This window comes from Geotrypetes seraphini, chromosome 3, assembly GCF_902459505.1.
Source record: "Geotrypetes seraphini chromosome 3, aGeoSer1.1, whole genome shotgun sequence".
NCBI lineage: Eukaryota > Metazoa > Chordata > Amphibia > Gymnophiona > Dermophiidae > Geotrypetes > Geotrypetes seraphini.
Window position 1 is genome coordinate 22,105,820 of NC_047086.1, and position 25,154 is coordinate 22,130,973.

At 43.2% G+C, this 25,154-nt stretch overlaps 1 protein-coding gene across 16 annotated transcripts in view; it reads right to left on the reverse strand.

Moving 5' to 3' along the window:
* Positions 1–25,154, reverse strand: part of SNAP91 (synaptosome associated protein 91) — a 262,921-nt gene that overhangs the window by 184,525 nt on the left and 53,242 nt on the right. For all 16 annotated transcript variants that reach the window (XM_033937980.1, XM_033937977.1, XM_033937978.1 and 13 more), the window contains exon 4: positions 12,610–12,685. In XM_033937980.1, coding sequence (XP_033793871.1) covers positions 12,610–12,685 — 76 coding nt within the window. The remainder of the gene's footprint in view (positions 1–12,609; positions 12,686–25,154) is intronic.

The window sequence follows — 25,154 nt, forward strand, 5'->3', positions numbered from 1 at the left end:
GAACCCCAGTGAGAGCAACATTCCAGAGCTGAGATTGTGTTGTCATAATGCCTCATTCCACAGTGCCTCAGAGCCAACCTCATCAGCGATGTCACAATGGCTTAATTGTCCTATACTTGGCTCACATAAGAACATAAAAATAGCCTTACTGGGTCAAACCAGTGGTCCTGCACCTGAGCGTGGCGGGAACAAGACTTCTAGCAAACAACGTCAAGAGAGGAATAGAACAGGCTTTAAACTAAGAGAAAGGGGAAAGCCGACAGTCGACCTAGCGTCGATGATTCGGAAGAAGGTATCCCATGAAGATACTAAGGGGAAAAAAGGCAGGGAAGAAACAAGAGACAAATTACAGGAGTCAACTAACCCAGAAGAGGAGGTTAGAAAGATTGTAGCAAAAGAGAAGACACCAAAGACTGAAGCACAGGGAAAAGAAATGAAGACGACAAAATGCCAGGATCTAAACTGCATATATACTAATGCAAGGAGTTTAAGAAACAAAATGGGGGAGCTAGAAGCCATGGCCAATGCAGAGGACATAGACATCATTGGAATCTCTGAAACGTGGTGGAATGAGGAAAACAAATGGGATACAGCACTGCCGGGGTACAAGCTCTATCGCCGGGATAGGTCAGGTCAGAAAGGAGGAGGAATAGCCCTATACGTAAAAGAAAGCATACAATCGACAAGAATGGACACAGCGGAGATGATCAACAAACTGGAATCGCTATGGGTTAAAATACCGGGTAGGAAAGGGCATGAAATAAAGATGGGCCTATACTATCGTCCACCCGGGCAAACCGGAGATAGCGATAAAGAAATGGATGCCGAGATGAAGCGAGAATGCAAAAGTGGTTACACAGTTGTTATGGGAGACTTCAACTATCCTGGGATAGACTGGAGTCTTGGAAGCTCAAGATGCGCTAGGGAGACAGAATTCCTGGAGGCTATACAAGATTGCTTCATGGAGCAGCTTGTTAGAGAACCGACGAGAGGAAATGCCACTCTGGATTTAATCCTAAATGGACTAAGGGGACCTGCAAAGGAAGTGGAAGTAGTGGGACCGTTGGGAAACAGTGATCATAATATGATCAAGATCAAGGTTGAAGTAGGCATACCGAACGGAAAGAGAACCATAGCGACATCTTTCAACTTCAGGAAAGGAAACTATGAAGCAATGAGGGAAATGGTAAGGAAGAAACTTAGGAACACTTCCAAAAAATGGCAAACAGTAGAACATGCCTGGTCTTTTTTCAAAGACACAGTGAGCGAGGCACAAAATCTGCACATCCCCAGATTCAGAAAGGGGTGCAAAAAGGGTCGAACAAAACACCCAGTATGGATGACTAAAATAGTGAAGGAAGCGATAGGCAATAAGAAAAATTCATTCAGGGAATGGAAAAAGGACAAAACTGAAGGGAACCAGAAGGAGCACAGGAAGTATCAAAAAGAATGTCACCGTGTGGTTCGAAAAGCCAAAAGAGAGTATGAAGAGAGGCTAGCCAGGGAGGCACGAAATTTCAAACCGTTCTTCAGATATGTTAAAGGGAAACAGCCAGCTAGGGAGGAGGTAGGACCGCTGGACGAAGGAGACAGGAAGGGAGCGGTGAAGGAGGAGAAAGAAGTCGCAGAAAGACTCAACATGTTCTTCTCGTCTGTATTTACAAACGAAGACACAACCAACATACCGGAACCTGAACAAATATTCAATGGAAATCAAGCAGAAAAATTAACATCCATGGAAGTGAGCCTTGATGATGTACACAGGCAGATAGAAAAACTTAAAACTGACAAATCCCCGGGTCCGGACGGAATCCATCCCAGGGTTCTGAAGGAATTAAAGGAGGAGATAGCGGAACTACTGCAGCAAATTTGCAACCTATCCTTGAAAACAGGCATGATCCCAGAGGATTGGAAGATAGCCAATGTCACGCCCATCTTTAAAAAGGGATCAAGAGGTGACCCGGGAAACTACAGACCAGTGAGTTTGACCTCGGTTCCGGGGAAACTGACGGAAGCACTGATTAAAGAACACATCGATGAACATCTGGAAAGAAACGAACTTTTGAAAACAACCCAACATGGTTTCTGCAGGGGGAGATCGTGCCTAACGAACTTATTGCACTTCTTCGAAGGAATTAACAAACGGATGGACAGAGGAGACCCCATAGACATCATATACCTTGATTTCCAAAAAGCCTTTGACAAGGTGCCTCACGAACGTCTACTCCGGAAACTGAAGAACCATGGAGTGGACGGAGACGTACATAGATGGATCAGAAACTGGTTGGCGGGTAGGAAACAGAGGGTAGGGGTGAAGGGCCACTACTCGGACTGGATGGGGGTCACGAGTGGTGTTCCGCAGGGCTCAGTGCTCGGGCCGCTGCTATTTAATATATTCATAAATGATCTAGAAACAGGCACGAAGTGTGAGATAATAAAATTTGCGGACGATACAAAACTATTTAGTGGAGCTGGGACTAAAGAGGAATGCGAAGAATTGCAAAGGGACTTGAACAAATTGGGGGAATGGGCGGCGAGATGGCAGATGAAGTTCAACGTTGAGAAATGTAAAGTATTGCATGTTGGAAACAGAAACCCGAGGTACAACTATACGATGGGAGGGATATTATTGAATGAGAGCAACCAAGAAAGGGACTTGGGGGTAATGGTGGACATGACAATGAAGCCGACGGCACAGTGCGCAACAGCCGCTAAGAAAGCAAATAGAATGCTAGGCATAATCAAGAAGGGTATTACAACAAGGACAAAAGAAGTTATCCTGCCATTGTATCGGGCGATGGTGCGCCCGCATCTGGAATACTGCGTCCAATATTGGTCTCCGTACCTTAGGAAGGATATGGCGTTACTCGAGAGGGTTCAGAGGAGAGCGACACGCTTGATAAAAGGGATGGAAAACCTCTCATACGCTGAGAGATTGGAGAAACTGGGTCTCTTTTCCCTGGAGAAGAGGAGACTTAGAGGGGCTATGATAGAGACTTATAAGATCATGAAGGGCATAGAGAGAGTAGAGAAGGACAGATTCTTCAAACTTTCGAAAAATAAAAGAACAAGAGGACACTTGGAAAAGTTGAAAGGGGACAGATTTAAAACGAATGCTAGGAAGTTCTTCTTTACCCAACGGGTGGTAGACACCTGGAATGCGCTTCCAGAGGGAGTAATAGGGCAGAGTACAGTACAGGGGTTTAAGAAAGGATTGGACAATTTCCTGCTGGAAAAGGGGATAGAGGGGTATAGATAGAGGATTACTGCACAGGTCCTGGACCTGTTGGGCCGCCGCGTGAGCGGACTGCTGGGCATGATGGACCTCAGGTCTGACCCAGCAGAGGCATTGCTTATGTTCTTATGTTCTTATGTTCTTATGTCCATCAAGCCCAGTAGCCCGTTCTCACGGTGGCCAATCTAGGTCCCTAGTACCTGGCCAAAACCCAAAGAGTAGCAACATTCCAACATCTCAAAGAATAGCAAGATTCCGGAACCCCAATGAGAGCAACATTCCAGAGCTGAGATTGTGATGTCATAATGCCTCAGAGCCAACCTCAGCAGCGATCTTACAATGGCTTAATTGTCCTATACTTGGCTCACATAAGAATATAAGAATAGCCATATTGAGTCAGACCAATGGTCCATCCAACCCAATAGCCTGTCCTCACGGTGGCCAATGCAAGTCACTAGTACTTGTCAAAACCCCCAAAAGAGTAGCAACATTCCATGCCACCGATCCAAGGCTTCCCCCGTGTCTGTTTCAACAGCAGAATATAGCCTTTTCCTCCAGGAACTTGTTCAAACCCTTTTTAAAACCAGCTACATTAACCGCTCTTACCACATCCTCTGGCAATGCATTTCTCCTGTATCTTGCTGCTTTGAGCCTTTTCAAGTCCCTGCGATTTCATCTTTTTACCATACCTAAAGTACTGGTTCTACAATTTCACCAGCTAGCTTGTGGAGCTAAATTCCCCAGCTCCTCCTGACTGAGAGAAAGATAGATAAAGAACAGATTCTCATCTGCAGAAGCGATGACTTATTTCCAAAACATCTCAGTCGGTATTTTTTTTATTTTCCTTTGGATTTACTGCATTAAGGAATAATTGGATCAAGAGTTTTGAGTCTTTCCCTGGCGACGTTAATATGTCAAACATTATAATGAAACATTGTGAATATAGAAGAGGACCAGTCCCTCTCCTCATCCCATCCCACTGAGCCCTTACTGCTACTGTATATAATGTCTATGATTCTATTAAGTCTCTACAGCCTGGCAATTTAGGTATTTTAAACTAATTGTGGTTAAAAATACATCTATTTCAGATGAGTCACAAACTAACAGCTCATACGTAAAGAAAAAGATTCCTATCCTTCAAATAGCAACATATATACAAAAAAAACCAAAACCCTCAACACTTACACAGATGTAGGAGGAAAAAACATGTTTGAGGGGAATCTTGAAAGGGGTCTGATGCACAAAGCTTCAATAACAGAGTAAAAAAATACCATGGTGGGAGTGTTTTTTAAAAATTATTATTATCATCAGATGATGCTCAGCAGAAAAGCTGCTATTACTAATCAACATTTCTAAGCCACTACTAGACATAGGCAGAAGAGAGAGTCCCTGCTCAAAAGAGCTTACAGTCTAGTCAAGACAGACAAACTGGACAAGAAGGTGCATCTATACACAGTGCTCATGTGGGGGAATTACAGAAGGAGTGGCACGATTCCATGCGGAATCCCCAAGAGTGGCACGATTCCATGCGGAATCCCCAAGGAGTGGCAAGATTCCATGCGGAATCCCCAAGGAGTGGCAATATTCCATGCGGAATCCCCAAAGAGTGGCAATATTCCATGCGGAATCCCCAAAGAGTGGCAGGATTCCATGCGGAATCCCCAAAGAGTGGCAGGATTCCATGCGGAATCCCCAAAGAGTGGCAGGATTCCATGCGGAATCCCCAAAGAGTGGCAGGATTCCATGCGGAATCCCCAAAGAGTGGCAAGATTCCATGCGGAATCCCCAAAGAGTGGCAAGATTCCATTCGGAATCCCCAAAGAGTGGCAAGATTCCATTCGGAATCCCCAAAGAGTGGCAAAATTCCGTTCGGAATCCCCAAAGAGTGGCAAAATTCCGTTCGGAATCCCCAAAGAGTGGCAAGATTCCATGCAGAATCCCCAAAGAGTGGCAAGATTCCATTTGGAATCCCCAAAGAGTGGCAAGATTCCACGCAGAACCCCTAAAGAGTGGCATCCAGCCTGGCCCTGCGCTGCTTCCTCAATGCCTGCCGTCAGTTCTCGCGAGTCCCGGCAACTCAGCGAGGGAGCTATTTTAAAAGGGACGGGGGACTCCAGTAGCACCGCGGCTTATCTAATGGGGCGGCTTACCTAGGAATTTTAAAACGAGAATAGGCGTTTCCTGCGGCCTATACAAGGGGAAATACGGTACATGACAAAAAGGTCATCTACAACACTGAAGTTGCCAAAGCTTCACCTGTCGTTTGTATTTCGCAGAACACAAGTAGAAATTTGTCCATTTTCAGCCTTAGCTGCTACTACTATTGCCCAGAATAATACCTCAACAGCCATGTTGTACTTCTCTCTAGTTAGGCATCCTGAAACATAGCACAATGGTTTGTGCACAGAACTAGAATCCCCGAAATCACCGGTTCAAATCCTGCTCCGTCTGCCTTTAGTGCAGAAAAGTGCCCTAAATGGTTTCAGCCACAGGCTGGAAAACGGAGACCAGGGCTCGAATCCCACTGACACTCCTTGGGGCCTTAGGCAAGGCATACAACCTTTTCCAACATGTCTACCGGCAAATGAAAAGCTTGTACGATGTAGAATGAAAGTCAACGTAGCTTTCAGGTAGATATTTTTCCAGAAGTGCTTAATGCTTTGGCCATTTCCCTCTCAGAAACTATCAAGTCTAGTGCTTAAAATCCATGAACTACGAGTAAGAAACATTTGGACAATTTCCTGGAAGAAAAGTCCAGAGTCTGTTATTGAAACAGACCTTGAAGAAGCTACTGGATCAGTAGCACAGAATGTTGCTACTATTTGGGTACTAGAGACCTGGATTGGCCACCCTGAAAACAGGCTACTGAGCTAGATGGACCATTGGTCTGACCCAGTAAGGCTTTTCTTGTGTTCTTATTCAGTCCTGTGTATCAAAATGGCCAGAGTTGAATCTGGCACGCTGCAGAAGTTCCACTTTATTGCCCTCTCTCCCTGTCAATTCTGAGGCACAGAAGTTCAGTGCAAGCATTTACACCAGCTTCTGGCAGGCATAAATGCTCACACTTAAGGTGTCTTTTATTTATAGGGGAATTCCTTGATAAAGCCACACCTAAAGTCGTGCACAAAAAAAAAAAAAAAGGCACTTAAGCTAGTATTAGAGATCGTTCCACATGGAATTGCCCTTATAGAATTCACACTTAGGATGCATCACCCTGCCATCTAACTTTAAAGCCCTAAACAAATTCCCCCCTGTGCGCCTGAAGACCAGATTAAGTTCAAAGAGCGTGCACATACCAACAGTGTCAAATGAGTGAGCGGTCTCATTTGTATAATGTAATTGTACGTAGTCTCCCCAAATCAACTATTTCCTAAAAGAAATGTGATCTTTTATGGGGGGGGGGGGGTTGATTTTCTGGATTTCTCCTATTAACTGAGTCACTGCTTCTCTTTGGATACGAGTGCTAAAGAACGCTCGACTCTCCGGGATCCAGCTGGTTCACTCTGACATTAATTGGCTGCTGTTGGAGAAAAGGATACTAGGTACAATGGACCTTATGGTCTGACTCACTGTTACATCATATGTTCTTATCTAGATGTTTAAAAAAAGAAATCATACACAGCGTTGAAATGATAAAATTACTCCTATTAATTATTTCTATTGCGCTACCAGACGCATGCAGCGCTGCACAGAGTCACAAAGAAGAAGAAGAAAACAGTCCCTGCTCCAAAGAGCTTACAATCTAAACAGGCAAGACAGACAAACAAGATGTCATGGATACAGTTAAGGGGAACGGTTAATCAGCGGGCTGGGTTGGAGGGCAGAGGGGAGTACAGGACAATCAAGCCATTGTGACATCACTAATGAGATTGGCTCTTATTGGTGGAATGAGGCATTATGACATCACAAGCTCAGCTCTGCTTCCCAAAGACAAACAGGATGTCATGGATATAGTTAAGGGAAACAGTTAATCAGCGGGCTGGGTTGGAGGGCAGAGGAGTAGGGTTAAAGATTGAAAGCTATATCAAAAAGATTTTAAGCAAGGGAAGGGGGCTTCCCATTCCCAATAACTTGCTTAGATACAACATGAACTTAAATTTTTAAAACATGTGAATCACTTAATGCAGTCAGCGGGTTTGTTTGTTTTTTCTAGTTAAAAAGGGGTAGTCAAATGCTGGAGGAGTGTAAACTAGAGATGCAGGAGGACAGACATTTCACTCATCTCCAATGGAATCTAACCTGTACCCACCCAAACCAGCAGGATTTGAAGCTATTTACTTGCTCAAAGCTCCGTTTCCTCCTAACCCAACAACCTTCTGTGTGGGGTTTTGTTTTTGTTTTTTGGGGGGGTGGGGGTTTGAATGATATTCACTATTCAACCAATAAGTGTTTCAAGCCTCATTCTGGTCCTCCAACTGCCTCTTTCAGTGAATTCCAAGCCTCATTATGGAGTCACCACAGATTTGGACTACACTCTCGCGGAAATCCCATAGCAGCTTCTTCCATACCCGTGAAATCCTGCAGGTTCTGCAATCCTCGTTCCCGTGCAGGTTTGTAGTGTAAACTGGGCAATCACCCAATGCTCCCATATCCTCGTTAACATCCTCAACCATTGCAAGTCGGCTATAAAGTTTAATTTTAGTGTAATTCCTGTTTCTCATCCTCAAAAGGGTAAAAGGAACCAACAGCTCTATCTGCTGGGGCCTCCCTGTGCCAGTCATGACAAAGGCAAAGCACAAAGGGGAAAGTGGTTTTAAGAGGGGTTAACACTGATGGTTTTCTCTATCCTTTCCCCCCCCCCCCCCCCGGTGCTATAAAAGAAGCTTTATTGCTTGGGGTTAAGTTTCTAAATGAGGGCTTATGCCAAAGTCAGGAAAGTGGGTATTTTGAACCCCTCTCCCAACAAATTTTTTTAGAGGATGGTCTTTTCTTCCTTCAACCTTCCAAATTCACACTCGCCATGTGAATGTGTGTGTGAACCCTGTGTGTATGCCCATATTGTATAAAACAGAGGCATAAATCAGTTCTGTATGTAGGCATTCCCAGGGCATATCGTTTGAAGGTAGTACAGCCTCTCTGCAATACTCAAATGCAATTTTATAAAAGCCCTCTTCCATGGGTAAATCCTGTTTTAGATGCAGAAAATTATTTAAAAAAACAAAAAAAAAAAGGTACCTTTAGTTATCCAAGAGTACATAGACATCGTATATTTAGATTTCCAAAAAGCCTTTGACAAGGTACGCCATGAACGCCTACTTCTGAAACTGAAGTACCATGGGGTAGAAGGAGACGTACACAGATGGATCTGGAATTGGTTGGCAGGTAGGAAGCAGAGGGTAGGAGTGAAGGGCCACTACTCGGACTGGAGGGTCGGTGCTTGGACCGCTGCTGTTCAATGTATTTATAAATGATCTAGAAACAGGGACGAAGTGCGAAGTAATAAAATTCGCAGACGACACCTAACTATTTAATGGGGCTAGGACTAAAGAAGACTGCAAAGATTTACAAAGGGACCTGAACACGCTAGTGGAGTGGGCAACGAGATGGCAGATGAAGTTTAATGTAGAGAAATGTAAAGGCTTGCACGTAGGGAACAGAAACCCGAGATACAGCTACACGATGGGAGGGCTGTTACTGAGTGAAAGTACCCAAGAAAGGGACTTGGGGTAATAGTGGACAAGACCATGAAGCCGTCAGCACAGTGCGCAGCGGCCACTAAGAAAGCGAATAGAATGCTAGGTATAATCAAGAAGGGTATTACAACCAGAACAAAAGAAGTTATCCTGCCGTTGTATCGGGCGATAGTGCTCCCGCATCTGGAGTACTGCGTCCAATATTGGTCGCCGTACCTAAAGGAGGCTATGGCGATACTTGGAGAGGGTTCAGAAGAGAGCGACACGTTTAATAAAAGCTATGGAAAACCTTTCATACGCTGAAAGATTGGAGAAACTGGGGCTCTTTTCCCTGGAGAAGCGGAGACTTAGAGGGGATATGATTGAGACTTACAAAATCATGAAGGGTATAGAGAAAGTGGAGAGGGACAGATTCTTCAAGCTTTCAAAAACTACAAGAACGAGAGGGCATTCAGAAAAATTAAAAGGGACAGATTCAGAACCAATGCTAGGAAGTTCTTCTTCACCCAACGGGTGGTGGACACCTGGAATGCGCTTCCAGATGGCGTGATAGGACAGGGTACAATTTTGGAGTTCAAGAAGGGATTGGATAATTTCCTGAAGGAAAAGGGGATAGAAGGGTATAGATAGAGGGTTACTATACAGGTCCTGGAGCTGATGGGCCGCCACGTGAGCGGACTGCTGGGCATGATGGACCCCTGGTCTGACCCAGCAGAGGCACTGCTTATGTTCTTATGTACAGCGTTGCCATGTTCTGCTGGTGGGCTTTATTTTTACTGGACTCAGTAGACTGGGTATGATGCCCCAAAATTTCATGCCTACGATATAGATCTCTTATCTTAAGGGAAATGAAGGTTTAAATATCACAAGAAACTAACACTCAGCCATAAATAATTTTTTTTTTAACTTGTGCTATTCAAAACAGGCTCATGACAACAATTAATAAAAATAGGCAGTAAGTTATGCTCTAATAAACACAGCACTTTTATTTACTCCTTTAATCGCAAAGTCCCCATTTTTCTATAAATGCATATTTAAAATAACTTTTAGTCAATGTGCAAATTATCTTTGCAAGTAACTATATATAAATAAGGCTTATCTGGTAATCATTGATCCTTGAACACAGGGTACAGTACATACAATTCCACAAACCAAAATGCTGACGCAATCTCCTTTTGAGCCAAAGCTCTGCGTCAGGACATGGCTGGGTGCTGTTGCAAAACTTCAAAAGGATCACAAAAATACAGTACTTTTTTTAAATTCTTTTCTAGAAAAAAAAGAACTCTTTCAGAGAAAGCATACTTGCATTCTCCCCCAATTAATCTAGTGCAGCCAAAATTTATTGGCAGCATAACTTCAACCATGTCAGAGCAGCAGCAGACACTAGTACCCAAGGTCAAACCTCTGTCAAGGTTAAAGCTTCCAAGTGTACAAATTACAATGAGTGAGGATAGGAAATTTATTCAGAACCTGGGATTTGGAACTCATCTTTCATTGGAGAAGCTTTGCTTGGGTTTTAACAATCATTAGGAACACAACATAAAAATTCTTAAGAGGCCGAATTCACATTCTCTGGAGTGCCATGCATCTTCCACGTACAAGAGAACTGCACACCAATCAAACTGATTGATCAGTAGAATCTCAGTTATCCAGTAACCATGGGGATTGGTGGATGTCGGAAAACTGTTTTCTGGTTGCCTGAGAGTTACCGTACAAGGATCTAGATCTCAATTTTCTCCCTCCCTCCCACCCCAAAACAGCAGAAGCGGCAGCTGTCCTGAGCCACGAACCCCCACCTCCCTCCCTCTCTTTCCTTACCCAAAGCAGCAGCCAATCAGCAGGAGGCAGTGCTCAAAGCGGGCCCGGTCACAACCCTGGCAGGACCTTATCTCTGACATGTTGGAAGTGACGTGTCAGAGGAAACGCCCTGCCGGGGGTTAGCCATGAGCAGCCCGTTTTGAGTGCTGCTTCTTGCAGACTGGCTGCCGCTTTGGGTAGGGAGGTGGGGGGGGGGGTTCACGGCTCAGGACTGCTGCCGCTTGTTTCTTTGGAGCAGGAGAGAGGGTTCACAACTCAGGAATAACACCTTCTGCTGCTTTGGAGCTTGAGGGAGGGACGGGGTTTTGCGGCTCAAGACTGCTTCCGATTCGGCAAACTTTTTCCACACACCCCCCCCGGGCGATTTTTTTTGAAAGTTGGGTGAGTGTGCCAATTAACCGAGTACCGGTTAACTGAGATTCTACTGTAGTGGAAAAAAAATTATTTCTATAGCACTATTAGGTATAGGCAGCACTGTACCCTAAACAGAAAAGACAGTCGCAGTGCAGAACGGTGTCAGGTCAAAAGCGCGCCGGGACAAAGGCGCGCCCAAACAATTAAGCGCAGTGCGCACCGCTGCGCCACTCTAAATTACTGTTTTTAGTGCTCCGACGGGGGGGCGTGGGGGGGGAACCCCCCCCACTTTACTTAATAGACATCACGCCGTGTTGTGGGGGCGTTGTGGGGTGTGTGGGGGGTTGTAACCCCCCACATTTTACTGAAAACTTCACTTTTTCCCAGTTTTTAGGGAAAAAGTTCAGTTTACAGTAAAATCTGGAGGGTTACAACCCCCCAAACCCCCCATAACGCCGGCGCGATGTCTATTAAGTAAACTGGGGGGTTCCCCAACAAAACCCCCCATCGGAGCCCCTAAAAACTGTAATTTAGAGCGGTGCGGTGGCACGCACTGCGCTCAATTGTCGGCGCGCGCTTTTGTCTTTCGCGCCGTTGTCTATGAACCGTGCAGAACTTACAAAGGAAAACAAATAAAAGCTTAGGGAATTACTTGTGGTGGGAATTATTAAAAGAGACATAGGTACTGAATAAATGACTAGGAGTTGAAGCAGCCTCATAAAAGTGGGCTTTTAGACTAGATTTGGATACAGCCAGAGAAGCAGCTTGATGTGCTAACTCACACCCACACACTTTTTAAAATTTGATTCCATTCTCCCAGGGGAGCTCAGAATGGTTTACATTAATTTTTTTATTCAGGTACTGAGGCATTTCCCCCCCCCCCCCAATGGACCTGGGGCAATGGAGGGATTAAGTGACTTGCCCAGGGTCACAAGGAGCAGCGTGGGTTTGAACCCACAACCTCAAGGTGCTGAGGATGAAGCTTTAACCACTGCGCCACACTCTCCCCATGATGCAGTAAGGAACAGAGTTTGGAATTGGCGATGGAGGAGAAGGGTACACAAGAGATTTACCCAACAAATGGAATTTCCAGGAAGGGGAGCTGTGAGAGATACTGAGGAGCTGCAAAGTGAATGAATGCACTTGGCAAGTCAGTAAGAGGAGTTTGAGTGGCATGCAGAAATGGATAGGGAGCAAAATCTCTCACCTGTTTCAATGCAGGTGATGCATTTTGAATCTGAGAGAATTTCAGCTGGGACCATAAATGCATTTGGATTACTTACAGATTGCTGACTTTCTCACGCTCACATCACTTGTAGAGAAATAATCAGAACAAGATCAAGTGGTATTAACTATGCTTCTTGTTTGCTCTGTATGAAAATATTCCACTTTTCAAGTGCCGTAAGCAGTATTTATGAACTGAGTTATCTTAACCCCCCTCAAAAAAAAACAAAAACCCTCACTACCATTTTTGCACCTCATTACCAAAAGACAGATTAAGATACAGAATATGAATCATGAAGAGACAGGTCTTATGCATTCCAATACACTTCATAAAATAAGTCTTACCATGTGATCCACTTTTGTCCAAAAAATTACTGAGATTGAATAATGTGTTTCTTGATGCCAAATACTGAATAAATCTCTGAAAAATAAAGAGCACATGTATCAATTTATAAAATTTTAAGTATACTGTATAGTCAAATATAAACCCATCCAAATATAAATTGAGCTAACATTTTTCCCATAAAAAAGGGAGGAAAATCTTATAAGTAAAAAGTTTATATGCAGGCATTTTCCCTCCACACCCTCCTCTGCTGCCCCCTCCCCAAAGTCCAAAAGAGCACTCACTTCCTCCCTTCCCCTCAAACTGAGGCATCACCCCCCCCCCCCCCCCCCCCTAGACCTACCATATAGTCCTGGAGGTCTACAAGAGACTCACTCACTCCTGCCCATGCTGTCTCTCTCAGTCAAAATGGCTACCCTGACTTCAGAAAATTTGCTTTGCATTAAGACCTGATGCTGCTTATGTGGTGAGGTTTGAAATGGACAAAATCTCCTTTAATTCAGCTGATGTTATACTGCTTGAGAGTGGTGTATTTTAGAAATCTGGTGCTCTCATCTCCTGAAATGTTGACATGGGTTGGTTTGCATGTAAGGCTTGTCCCCTAAAGCAGACTAAATAGATGCCTGAATTGGAAGTAACCTTGTCGAGGTCTGCTCAGACTGCAGCCTTGTGCGCTCCACATGCCTAGGGATCTATGTCCATCATTTACTGTACCACCTCACCTAACAAAAGACCGAAGCAGTTAAAGACCAAAATCATGTTAAAAAAAAAAAAAAAAGAACATCAGCAAAATATATTAAAGCAACACACAAACCTACATTTAGTCTACAGAGAAACCCTGCATCATCCTATAAGAAATATCATTCATCAGAGTCTGCCAAAGGCTCAAAGTATGTTTTCAAAGGTGACTTAAAACGCCTGTACGGATATTCTCCCTAAAGGGCACAGGGAGAACATTCTAGAGCAGTGGTCTCAAACTTGCGGCCTCACCAGGTACTATTTTGAGGCCCTCAGCATGTTTATCATAATCACAAAAGTAAAATAAATCAGTTTCTTGATCATATGTCTCTTTAGCAATAAATTAAAATATTATTATTAAGACCTAGCCAAAAGGAAAAATTTATAAACTATAAAGAGTTTTACCTCATGCAAAATTGTCATTTCTTTATTAAGACATTGACTATTTTTTTTCTGAGGCCCTCCAAGTACCTACAAATCCAAAATGTGGCCCTGAAAAGGGTTTGAGTTTGAGACCACTGTTCTAAAGCTTGGGTCCTATAACAAAAAAAACCCCAACCAAGCACCTCATAGGCTCATAAACTGAGGAAGGACCAACTGGTGAGAATCCATGAAGAGAAGTTTACATCTGGGCCTACAGGGAATGATCAATGAAACAGATAAACTGTTATTGGGGGCGCCATCCTGTGTATCAAAGAATCAAACTGAATATAGTAATATGCCAGTAACCAAGGCTGTGGAGTCGGAGTCGAGGAGTTGGAGTCGGAGGAAATTTCGGGTACCTGGAGTCGGAGTCTGAAGTACAAAAAACTGAGGAGTCGGAGTCGGAACATTTATCTACCGACTCCACAGCCCTGCCAGTAACTAGTGGAGATTTTTGTAATAGGGCAGACCCACGATCAAATCTGCAAGCCCTACAATGAAATTGCACTGCAGTATTGTGGAGGATTTGAAATCTTTTCAATTGCGACTTCATCACCTTCACTTATGCCTTGTTACAATAATCTAGACAAGGAACAAGAAGTGCACGCAGCAACAAATGCATGTGACCAACATGTGACCATTAAACCAGAGCGTAAGACAAATATTTGAAAACGTAACGAAAGCTCAGCATCTGACACCCAGATAGTGAAAAGTCTACCAATTTTACCAGGCTAACAAAAAAAACACGCGCGGTACAGAAAAATGCTGCAAGAGTAAGACAAGGGAGCAGGACTCTGGTCTCTACTGCCAACTGAATCAATTTTGTCCTGGTGTCAGGAAGGCCCGTCTTATAGCGACCTGGAGGACCGACTTACGAGAGAGAGGGATGTGCTCATTTTAAGGATGTTGCCAATGCTGCCTGTAGGTGGCACCAACCCTCTATTACAGGAACAGTATTCAGTGTACTGAGCACCTATTTGACATAAGAGGACACTATTGTAGCTTCTATGGCATTGACTGACATTGCATCCTTCCAAGAAGCACAAGTTTGTCAAGAAGGTGCCTCTGCCATTGGTTCTGCTATGAAGACGCAGAGTAATAAGAAAAACATTTGATTTGCTGGTTATCTACCAATCACATTGTCTGCTTTTGGATCTTGTTTATTACATTACATCAGCAGGGAATCGAAAGGTACACTGGGGAGGCTGGAGGGAAATGAAAGTTTTTAAGAGTCGGCCGGGACCCCTCCTGTCCCAGCCCATCGCTGGACCACCAGCAGCAGAGGTCTGCAATAGACTCAAGAGAAGGGAGGGTGGACACTGACCCAAATATAAGCCAAGACTCCATTTTTGGGCCTTTTTTTGGCCCCCAAAATCTTGGCTTATACCAGGGGTCTCAAAGTCCCTCCTCGAGGGCCGCAATCCAGTCGGGTTTTCAGGATTTCCCCAATGAATATGCATGAGATCTATGTGCATGCACTGCTTTCAATGCATATTCATTAGGGAAATCCTGAAAACTTGACTGGATTGCAGCCTTCAAGGAGGGACTTTGAGATCCCTGGCTTATACTAAACTAAACCTTAGGCTTATATGCCGCATCTTCTCTATAACAGTAGAGCTCGGCACGGTTTACATGAAAATTAGAAAAGAGAATGGATACAGTATGGATTTGGACTAGTATGGAGCAGAGCGGAATTTACAACTTTGAAAATAGCCAAGTTTTCAGATGTTTTCGCTTATATGCGAGTATATACGGTATTATCTTAAACTAGTTTTTTAGCCCGTTACATTAACGGGTGCTAGAATAGATGTGTAGACTTAGGCATTTCTTTCTTTCTGTCGCTCTCCCTTCCCCCTGTCTGTCTTTCTTTTTGTCTCTCTCCCACTGTTTCAAGACAATAGTTTCTCTGCCTCTCCTATTTTTGGTAATAGAAGTTTTTGCAAAATATTTTTTTCTTCCCTTTTCACGTAGTGCTACTCCTTAGGACACTTCAGACGGTCAGTGCAGCAACAGAAAGAAAGACAGACAGGGGGAGAGAGAGAGACAGAAAGAAAGAAAGACAGACAGGGGGCCAGGGAAAGAGACAGAAAGAAAGACAGAGCCTCAAAATAGACCTGGTGGGCTGCGAGTTTGAGACCACTGATCTATAGCAACAGATGATCATAGTGCCCAAAAAGCACCTTATGCCTGGCCTTTTAAGTTTTCTGTGGGATATGATACATTATTGCTAATGTAATAAAAATAATTAAAAAAAACAATCGGATCCCTGAGTCCTTTGTAGCCTGAGCCAGAGCCAATGCACCAAGCCAGAAGAAATGGCATCCTTGAAAGGTCTCTGGCCTCGAGAGACCATCCCCCCCCCCCCCCCCCCACATTCGCGTTCCCGTTACCTGAGCCGCTGCTGGTCCCCTTTCAGCGAAAGCCATGCCATCCATCACCTCATGCAGCGTGAGCAGAGGAGGGTAAGGTCCCTCGCGGCGCTGGGGTGGGCGGGGCTGCGCTCGCACTGGCCACGGTGGTCAAAGGCTCGCGCTAGACAAGGCCGTTGCTCGGGGTGCCTGGAATTCCCGCGCGGAACGAAGAGCTTCAGGAGACGCTCGCTCAAGGGAAAACGTGGGTGAGTGGGAGGCGGCGCTACCCCACCCCCCCTTGAGGAGGTAAGCCCGGCCGTCCCCGCTACCAGGTGCCCGGCATGCTTCATAGTCGCTGCAGAGGTGGTTCCCTTCGCGGGGACGGGGCGAATGTTGACCAGAGCACGCAATGCGTCGACGGTGGCCTAACGTCACATCTGTCAAAAACCACGGGGCGGGCGCTGATACCCTTGGGCCGTCAAGTAGGCAGTGCTGTGGGGCCTGGGTGCAGCAGGGAAGGAGGCTCTTGCCTGGCCGGGGCCGGCCGAATCCCGGGCCTGCTCTCCTTCCCCTAAGTGTCGGCCCCTCATGCTGCGCCATCTAGTGCATGCGCATTCGTGCCACCATACCCCGACAGATCAGGGAACACATGGCGCGAGTGCGCATGCGCGCTTAGCGTTTTATTATTATAGATACTGTTACAATGACCTTACATTGAATTCTGGCTTCTATAGTTAGCCAATGTAATTTTATCAATAAATGTGCTGCCCATTCTTAACCTGACACAGAAAATATTCCACAAGCGATTGTACTCTGAATGATTTGAAGTTTAAGGGATATTTTAAACATCCTGCATGTATTATATTACAATAGTCAAGAATAGAAAACAGCAAAGTCTGACAATATGACGTGCTAGAGTTTCCAAAAATGTACAAATTCTGCTAAGTTCTCTCGTAAGTAATAAAGTTTTTTAAATTAACATATTTGTGAATGAAGTATTTAAAAAAAAAAAAAACCAACTTGTTCCAATACCTAGTTTCAAAACTAAATTTAGGGTTGCTTTGCATTAAAATATGTTCATTCCATATTTGGTGAGTTTACATAGTAAATGACAGCTGATAAAAACAAGAGTGGTCCATCTTAACCATCCCCAGCCCATCGTCAACTGAATGTTCATATACAGGACACAGGACGTGCAAGCCTGCCCAGTACTGGCCGTAGTTCCTTCAATGTATACCCATTATTTTCTGATTAGAGATCCCACGCTTGTTTGAACTCTTGTCACCGTTTTCTTCTCCACCACCTCTCTCGGAAGCGCATTCCACGCATCAACCACCCTCTCCGTAAAGAAGAATTTCCTAACATTACTCTTGAGTCCACCACCCCTCAACCTCTAATTATGTCCTCTGGTTTTACCATTTTCCTTTCTCTGGAATAGATTTTGTTCTACATTAATACATAAAAACATAAGAGTTGCCGTTGCTGGGTCAGAGCAGCAGTCCGCTCACGTGGCGGCCCTTAGGTCAAAGACCTGTGCTCTAAATGAATTCAGCCTCACCTGCGTATGTTCCAGTTTATCAGGAACTTATCCAACTTTGTCTTGAATCCCTGGAGGGTGTTTTCCCCTATACCAGCCTCCTTGAGAGCGTTCCAGATTTCTACCACTCTCTGGGTGAAGAAGAACTTCCTTATGTTTGTACGGAATCTATCCCCTTTCAACTTTAGAGAGTGTCCTCTTATTTTCTCTACCTTGGAGAGGGTGAACAGTCTGTCTTTATCTTCAGTATCTTAAATGTTTCGATCATGTCCCCTCTCAGTCTCCTCTTTTCAAGGGAGAAGAGGCCCAGTTTCTCTAATCTCTCACTGTACGACAACTCCTCCAACCCCTTAACCATTTTAAGTATTTGAACATCTGAATCTTATCTTTCCTGTCCCTTCTTTCCTCTAAGGTATACATATTCAGGGCTTCCAGTCTCTCCTCATACATCTTCTGGCGCAAACCTCCCACCATTTTCATCGCCTTCCTCTGGACTGCTTCAAGTCTTTTTATGTCCTTTGCCAGATACATTCTCCAAAATTGAACACAATACTCCAAGTGGGGCCTCACCATCAACCTGTACAGGGGGCATCAACATCTTCTTTTAAATACTGGTCACGCCTCTCTTTATACAGCCCAGCATCCTTCTGGCAACAGCTACTGCCTTGTCACATTGTTTCTTCACCTTTAGATCTTCGGGCACTATTACCCCAAGGTCCCTCTCCCCATCTGTGCATTTAAGCCTCTCGCCTCCCTAGAAACCTGGTCTAAAAAGATCTATCAATATTCAGCTTTAGCTGATTAGATATCCAATTTTCTACAAGATTGATGACCTCTAATTTTAAGTGAGGATTCTTCTACAGTCTGCCTTAAAGGCAATAAAACTGTCACGTCATCTGCATAACTCAGAGAATAGTTAAGCTCTCGAATGCGTTGCCAGAGGTTGTGGAAAGAGCAGCTAATGTAGCTGGTTTAAAAAAAAAAAAAAGGTTTGGAAAAGTTCCTGGAGGAAAAATCCATAGTCTGTTATTGAGACAGACATGGAGGAAGCTACCGCTTACTTTGGATCAGTTGCAAGGAATGATGCTACTTTTCGGGGGGTTTGCCAAGTACTAGTGACTTGGACTGGCCACTGTGCGGACGAGCTACTAGGACAGATGGATCACTGGTCTGACCCAGTAAGTCTGTTCTTATGTTCTCGAAACCCTTTGAGTGATAATATAGTGCTATGGACGTGTATTCTAGGCCTGAAGGGATCCCAAAGTTTTATTGGGGGGGAGGGGGGCACTCGAGGCATACGGGAATGTCAAGAGGGCAGCTCAGTAGTCCTGGAAAAACACAAATAAGGGCTTGACCATTGAAGCTGGCCAAAGCACACAGACTTTGTAACTTAGCTCAGAGATAACTGCAGTACAGTTGGCAACAGCATACAAAGCATAAAAAAGGTTAATGATAGAATGTGGACGGGGTAAAGGGCCGCAAACTGTTTGGACAGAGGTGAAGGGTCAAACTTTCCACTGCAGTTAAAGAGCAAAGAACAGAGAATGTTTTAGTGACAGACAGAAGAAAGCCAGATATAAGCAGCTGTTGTTCTAATTTCTTAATTCTATTGTTCCAGTAGGTCTTGTATGTTTTAATGTATGTTACTCTATTTTACTATTTTTATTATGTACAAACCGCTTAGAAGACTGATAGAAACATAGAATATGACAGCAGAAAAGGGCCACGGCCCATCAAGTCTGCCCATTCTAATGACCCTGCCCCCTAAGTTCTTCCTTGAAACGATCCCACATGCTTATCCCATTTTTTCTTAAAATCTAGCACGCTGCTGGCCTCAATTACCTGCAGAGGAAGATCAACCACCCTTTCGTTAAAAAAAATACTTCCTGGTGTCGCTATGAAATCTCCCACCCCTGACTTTCAACGGATGCCCTCTTGTCGCCGTAGGTCCTTTAAGGAAAAAGATATCTTCTTCCACCTCAATACGGCCCGTGACATATTTGAACGTCTCAATCATGTCTCCCCTCTCTCTGCGTTCCTCGAGCGAGTATAGCTGTAACTCACCTAGCCGTTCCTCATATGGGAAGATCCTCGAATCCTGAGACCATCCTGGTGGCTATTCGCTGAATGGACTCAATTCTCAGTACATCTTTTTGATAATGTGGCCTCCAGAATTGTACACAATATTCCAGATGAGGTCTCACCAAGGATCTGTTCAACAGCATTATAGGCGGTATATCAAGTTTTATTAAACTTGAAACTATTACTTCCTTAGCATTTCATTTTGATTTGTTAAATATTTAAGTAAAATTAAACAAAAAAAATTCAATAAGAAAAACATGCAAGTATACTGTACGTATTGATGACTAATACATAAATAAGTGAACATTGCACATATAAAATTTTAAACAAAAAGGCACCTTCACCCAATAGTACAGACCATCGAGAACATGTAATAAACGATGAATGAAACATTTTAAATTAGGATATATAAAAACATATCAAAATATAAAAATGTGTAAAAAATAGTAGTGGTGGCGACAATAAAAACAAGCCAAAGAAAAGGAGTATAAATGATAATTATTTAAAAAACAGACAAATATGCAGAAAAATGCTTTCATTAAAATGTAAAAAAGATTTTAAAAAATATAAAACTAGAAAAGAAAACTACCCAAATCAACTGGAAAGATCCGCTGGTACACACCACAGGTACTCTAGAAACGCAACAAAACAAATTCTCCAGAAAGCTTTTTATTAAAAATGAACCACACATAAAGGCTAAATGCTTGTATTACTTACTGTTCTGAAGTGAGATTGCAGCATTTCAGGCTCAACTAAAAGTTTGAGTGGGAAAAGAAAAAGCCCAATGACCCAAGAGGTATAAAGAGGAACCGTGGCATGTGCACATTAACCCGTCTTGAACTGCGCATGTCATGCATGCATAAGCGCACCAAATGTCAAAGAAGAAACAGAAAAAACAAATGAACTAGACATCGGGCTAATTGAGAAACAAAAACCCCGAGAAATATAGGCCAGATCATGAAAAGGAACAAATACCAACCTATACACATATAATTTGACAAAATAAATAAAATGAAAAAAAAAAACAAGTCTTTGTCACATCTTAAGAGGCGACAGGCATACCATGAAAACTTTCAAGAAGAATACCGAATTGTGGACGCCCACTAAGAGAGATCATAGTGCTATCTAAATTACACGTCTATACTCGAATTCAAAAACGCAGATAAGGGACAAAAAGGGGGGGGGGGGGGGGGGGGGAATTAAATAAATGAAAATGGAAAATGAGTCTACATGGTAAGTAGCTATGCAGGCAAATGTGTGACCTCCATTGGATGCATATTAAGTTTAAAAAAAAAAAAAAAAAATTCAGTCTTGTCAACAAAACTACATCTGTGCAACTTTACTGCGACTATATAGCCAAGAGGAATTTTCTTCATCATTGTAATACAGTAAAACCTTGGCTTGCAAGTAACTTGGTATGGAAGTGTTTTGCAAGACAAGCAAAACATTTTATTAAATTTTAACTTGATATACAAGCAATGTCTTGCAATATGAGTACATACAGTATACACGCGTCACATCATCCCAACTGAGCTGATGGTTCTTTCCTCTCGGACACTGCGGGAGTGTAGTGACTGTTCTAAACGAGCAAAGTCTTGCAATACAAGTACGCATAATATTTTGTATTAAAGTTTTTGGGTTGTGGAACGAATCGTCTTGAGTTTCCATTATTTCCTATGGGGAAATTCGCTTTGATATACGAGTGCTTTGGATTACAAGCATGCTTCCGGAACAAATTATGCTCGCAAACCAAGGTTTGACTGTATTTATAATGCAATGCTAAGAATGAAAATAACCCTCTCTCTTTCGGACTCTTTTGATCATAAGCTGCAATGTTTAGGTAACAGGTACGAAGGACAACAATCTGCGTGAAAAGTATCCTACAGAAAAGAGCTTAAATCTATATCTCCATTTACACCAGATAGTAACGCTAGAGTTCAGTGTAAAAACGGTTCTCTCTTCCTCTTGCGATAGAAGTAGAGCCATCTCGCTACCTTTCTTTCTCTTCTTTAGTATTCGGAAAATAAAAACCTGAGCTCTCCAGTTTCATGATCTGCTTCGTTCTGGTGCTCAACTAGAGGTGCACTCGTGACGTTTCTACTGATGAAAATCCAGTGTTCTACGATTCTAATTTTGATTAATCTGTTAGTCTTCCCAACATACATCAACTTGGCACAGGCATTGTTCGAGTGTTACGTAACATAGTAACATAGTAGATGACGGCAGATAAAGACCCGAATGGTCCATCCAGTCTGCCCAACCTGATCCAATTTAAATTTTTTTTCTTCTTAGCTATTTCTGGGCAAGAATCCTAAGCTTTACCCGGTACTGTGCTTGGGTTCCAACTGCCGAAATCTCCGTTAAGACTTACTCCAGCCCATCTACACCCTCCCAGCCATTGAAGCCCTCCCCAGCCCATCCTCCACCAAACGGCCATACACAGACACAGACCGTGCAAGTCTGCCCAGTAACTGGCCTTAGTTCAATCTTTAATATTATTTTCTGATTCTAAATCTTCTGTGTTCATCCCACGCTTCTTTGAACTCAGTCACAGTTTTACTCTCCACCACCTCTCTCGGGAGCGCATTCCAGGCATCCACCACCCTCTCCGTAAAGTAGAATTTCCTAACATTGCCCCTGAATCTACCACCCCGTGTTCTGCAATCTGAGTGATGTCACAGAGGATATTCTTTTTGCGTTTAAAATCTGATGTGTGCAATGTTTTATTCACTAGTTTATTTGTATGTTAGTTCTCAATACATATACTTGTGTGTTTATCTATAGACTGATGAAGACACCTTTTGGGTGTTGAAACACTGACTGTGTTGAAGTTAATGGACTTGATCATGACAAGTGGATTGTATGCGACTGGTTGAGATTTGCAAATAAACGTTTGTACTATCCATCCCGTGTGGAAACATCTTCTCATCTCTACTTTGCCTCTTGTGTTGCTACTTACAATGTAGGGAACATTATAACCGTTTCCTTTCGACTTTCTTATAAACTATGGCCTGTAATGGCGAATACCTACGTTAACAGTGTGAACTATGGATGTGGAACAGCTTTGGTCTCTCTTTGGATACTATATTGGGAGGGGAGGGGTTCTTTTACATGACTGGTGTGTTCATGTCGCATTTGAATCCTGTTACTTGTGGAGTTTTGATAATTTGGGTTATACTGATGGCATCACTAAAGCATCAGAGAACTAAGCCATCCTTTCCAGTGTCTTCCTTTTGCTTAAAATAACTAAATGTCCCATAATCTACTTACATCAAAGTCTGAAGGCTCAATGCAATTACTTAAGTCACATACATTGAAAGGATCTTTCATTAGATGAACTGTTAAATTTGTTTAATGCCTGCGTAATACTGAATGTAGCATCTGAGGTCTAATACTTATTGACTGCTCCTTTTATGTACTGTGGGAATTTTCTTTTTAAGCCGCAAAAGCTCATTTCGCTCAACAAACACACATAGCGAAGCACAGATACAACACTTAAGCCATGTGAAGTCCAGACGTCCAGCCATAATTAGCCTTTAAGGCCAACTGACTCCATTAAAATTGTCATAAAATGAAATTCTATCCCCCCCTTACTCTTCTCTTCTATATATAAGTTCATGTAAACCTTTTTTTTCCTTCTCTTCCTATATTTTAAGTTCTTGTAAACCGTGCCGAGCTCCACATCCGTGGAGATGATGCGGTATTTAAACTTAAGGTTTAGTTTAGTTATTAAAAACCACTATGCAAACCAATAATGCTGTTAACTCAAGCACCCCAAATAATAATAATAATAACAACTTTATTCTTGTATACCGCCATACCCAAGGAGTTCTAGGCGGTTCACAGCAATTTATCAAAGTTATAAACATATCAGAGATTACAAATAGTGCACAAACAATAATGAACAATTGACAAAGAAAGATGTCGTTAAGGTTAGCAGTAGGAGGGAAGTATAGGTTGTTGAGGGTAGTGGGAAGGGATATTACAGTAAGAAGGAGAAAGAGGGGATTTCAGTGCATTGAAGAGGGGGGGGGGAGTAGTGAGGGACGGGGTATCAGGGGTTGTGTCCGTGGAATAGGTGAGTTTTGAGTAGCTTTCTGAAGTCTAGGTAGGTGGGGGCCTCGAGCACCATTTGGGCTAGTCATGGGTTCAGTTTAGCCGCTTGAAAGGCAAATGTTTTGTCAAAGAACCTTTTGAGGTAACATAGTTTTAGTGAGAGGAAGGCGAACAGATGAATTCTGCGGGAGTTCTTAGTGTTGCAATTCAGGTTGAAGTGTGGGTTGAGGTAGGTTGGGAATAAACCTACCTCACTGAAATGGCACACTGAAATGGCTAAAAATGAAACCAAGATTCTCAACTGTCCAAAGTGACAAAAAAAAGTGTTCCATTGGTAACAGGAAGGGAACTCGGGAGCAGATGCACAGAACTCTGCAAATCAGTATAAACACCAGCTTACAGAGCGTTTTTTACGTTACCAGGTGTTGCGCCATACAAACAGCATGCAAATTATTTGCACACCGTTTGTGTTAAGCATCAGCTGTAAAAGGGGAAGAAACATGACTAGCATCTTCGCACAAGAGTCGAGTAGTAGACACAGCTCTTGTGTGCAGGCCCAATGCACACCGAGCTCCAAACGAGAGGCAAAACCAAAAACCTACTGCTGAAGTTTCTTTGCTACTGTTGAGTTCGGGAGTTTTTTTTAGGGGGAGGAATATTTTTTCAGTTCCATGGTGATTTCAGACACAGCTGTTAGGCGCAGGACACACAAGGACACACATGGCCACTCTCAACATGCTTTAAAATTCATGCAAAATGTTTAAAATGCAAGTAACAAGCTCCTACTGTCAAGCTACCAACAGCTCCAATCTGCCAGAAAAGTTTGCATGCTAAAACGTAGGCATTCCTCACTGTTCATTACACAGAGTGCTAAACAATTCCAACTCGTGGTTCAACCACGAAAAAACAATTTCAAACAATACAAAACACAGCCCTAAGACTTATCTACTCATTGAAAAAATATGACCACATCACAGAGGCATACCACGACTCTCACTGGCTCCCAATACAAGCCAGAGTACACTTCAAATTCCACTGCCTTCTATTCAAAGCTATAAACGGAGACGGCCTTACCTACTGGAACAATTGACTAACTCAATCCACATCAACCAGGCACAGGAGAACCCACACAATATTCACATACCCGCCCACCAAAAATGTCAAACGAAGAAAAATGTATGACAACCTACTGGCCACCAGAGCAATGAAACTGGACCAACAACTCACCAATCTGCTGACTTTGACCACAGACTACAAAACCTTCAAAAAAAGAAACAAAAACCCTACTCTTCAAAAAATACATAAAACCAATATAACACAACAAAACTAGTTCCGAACTCCTCCTGCAATACCAACTACT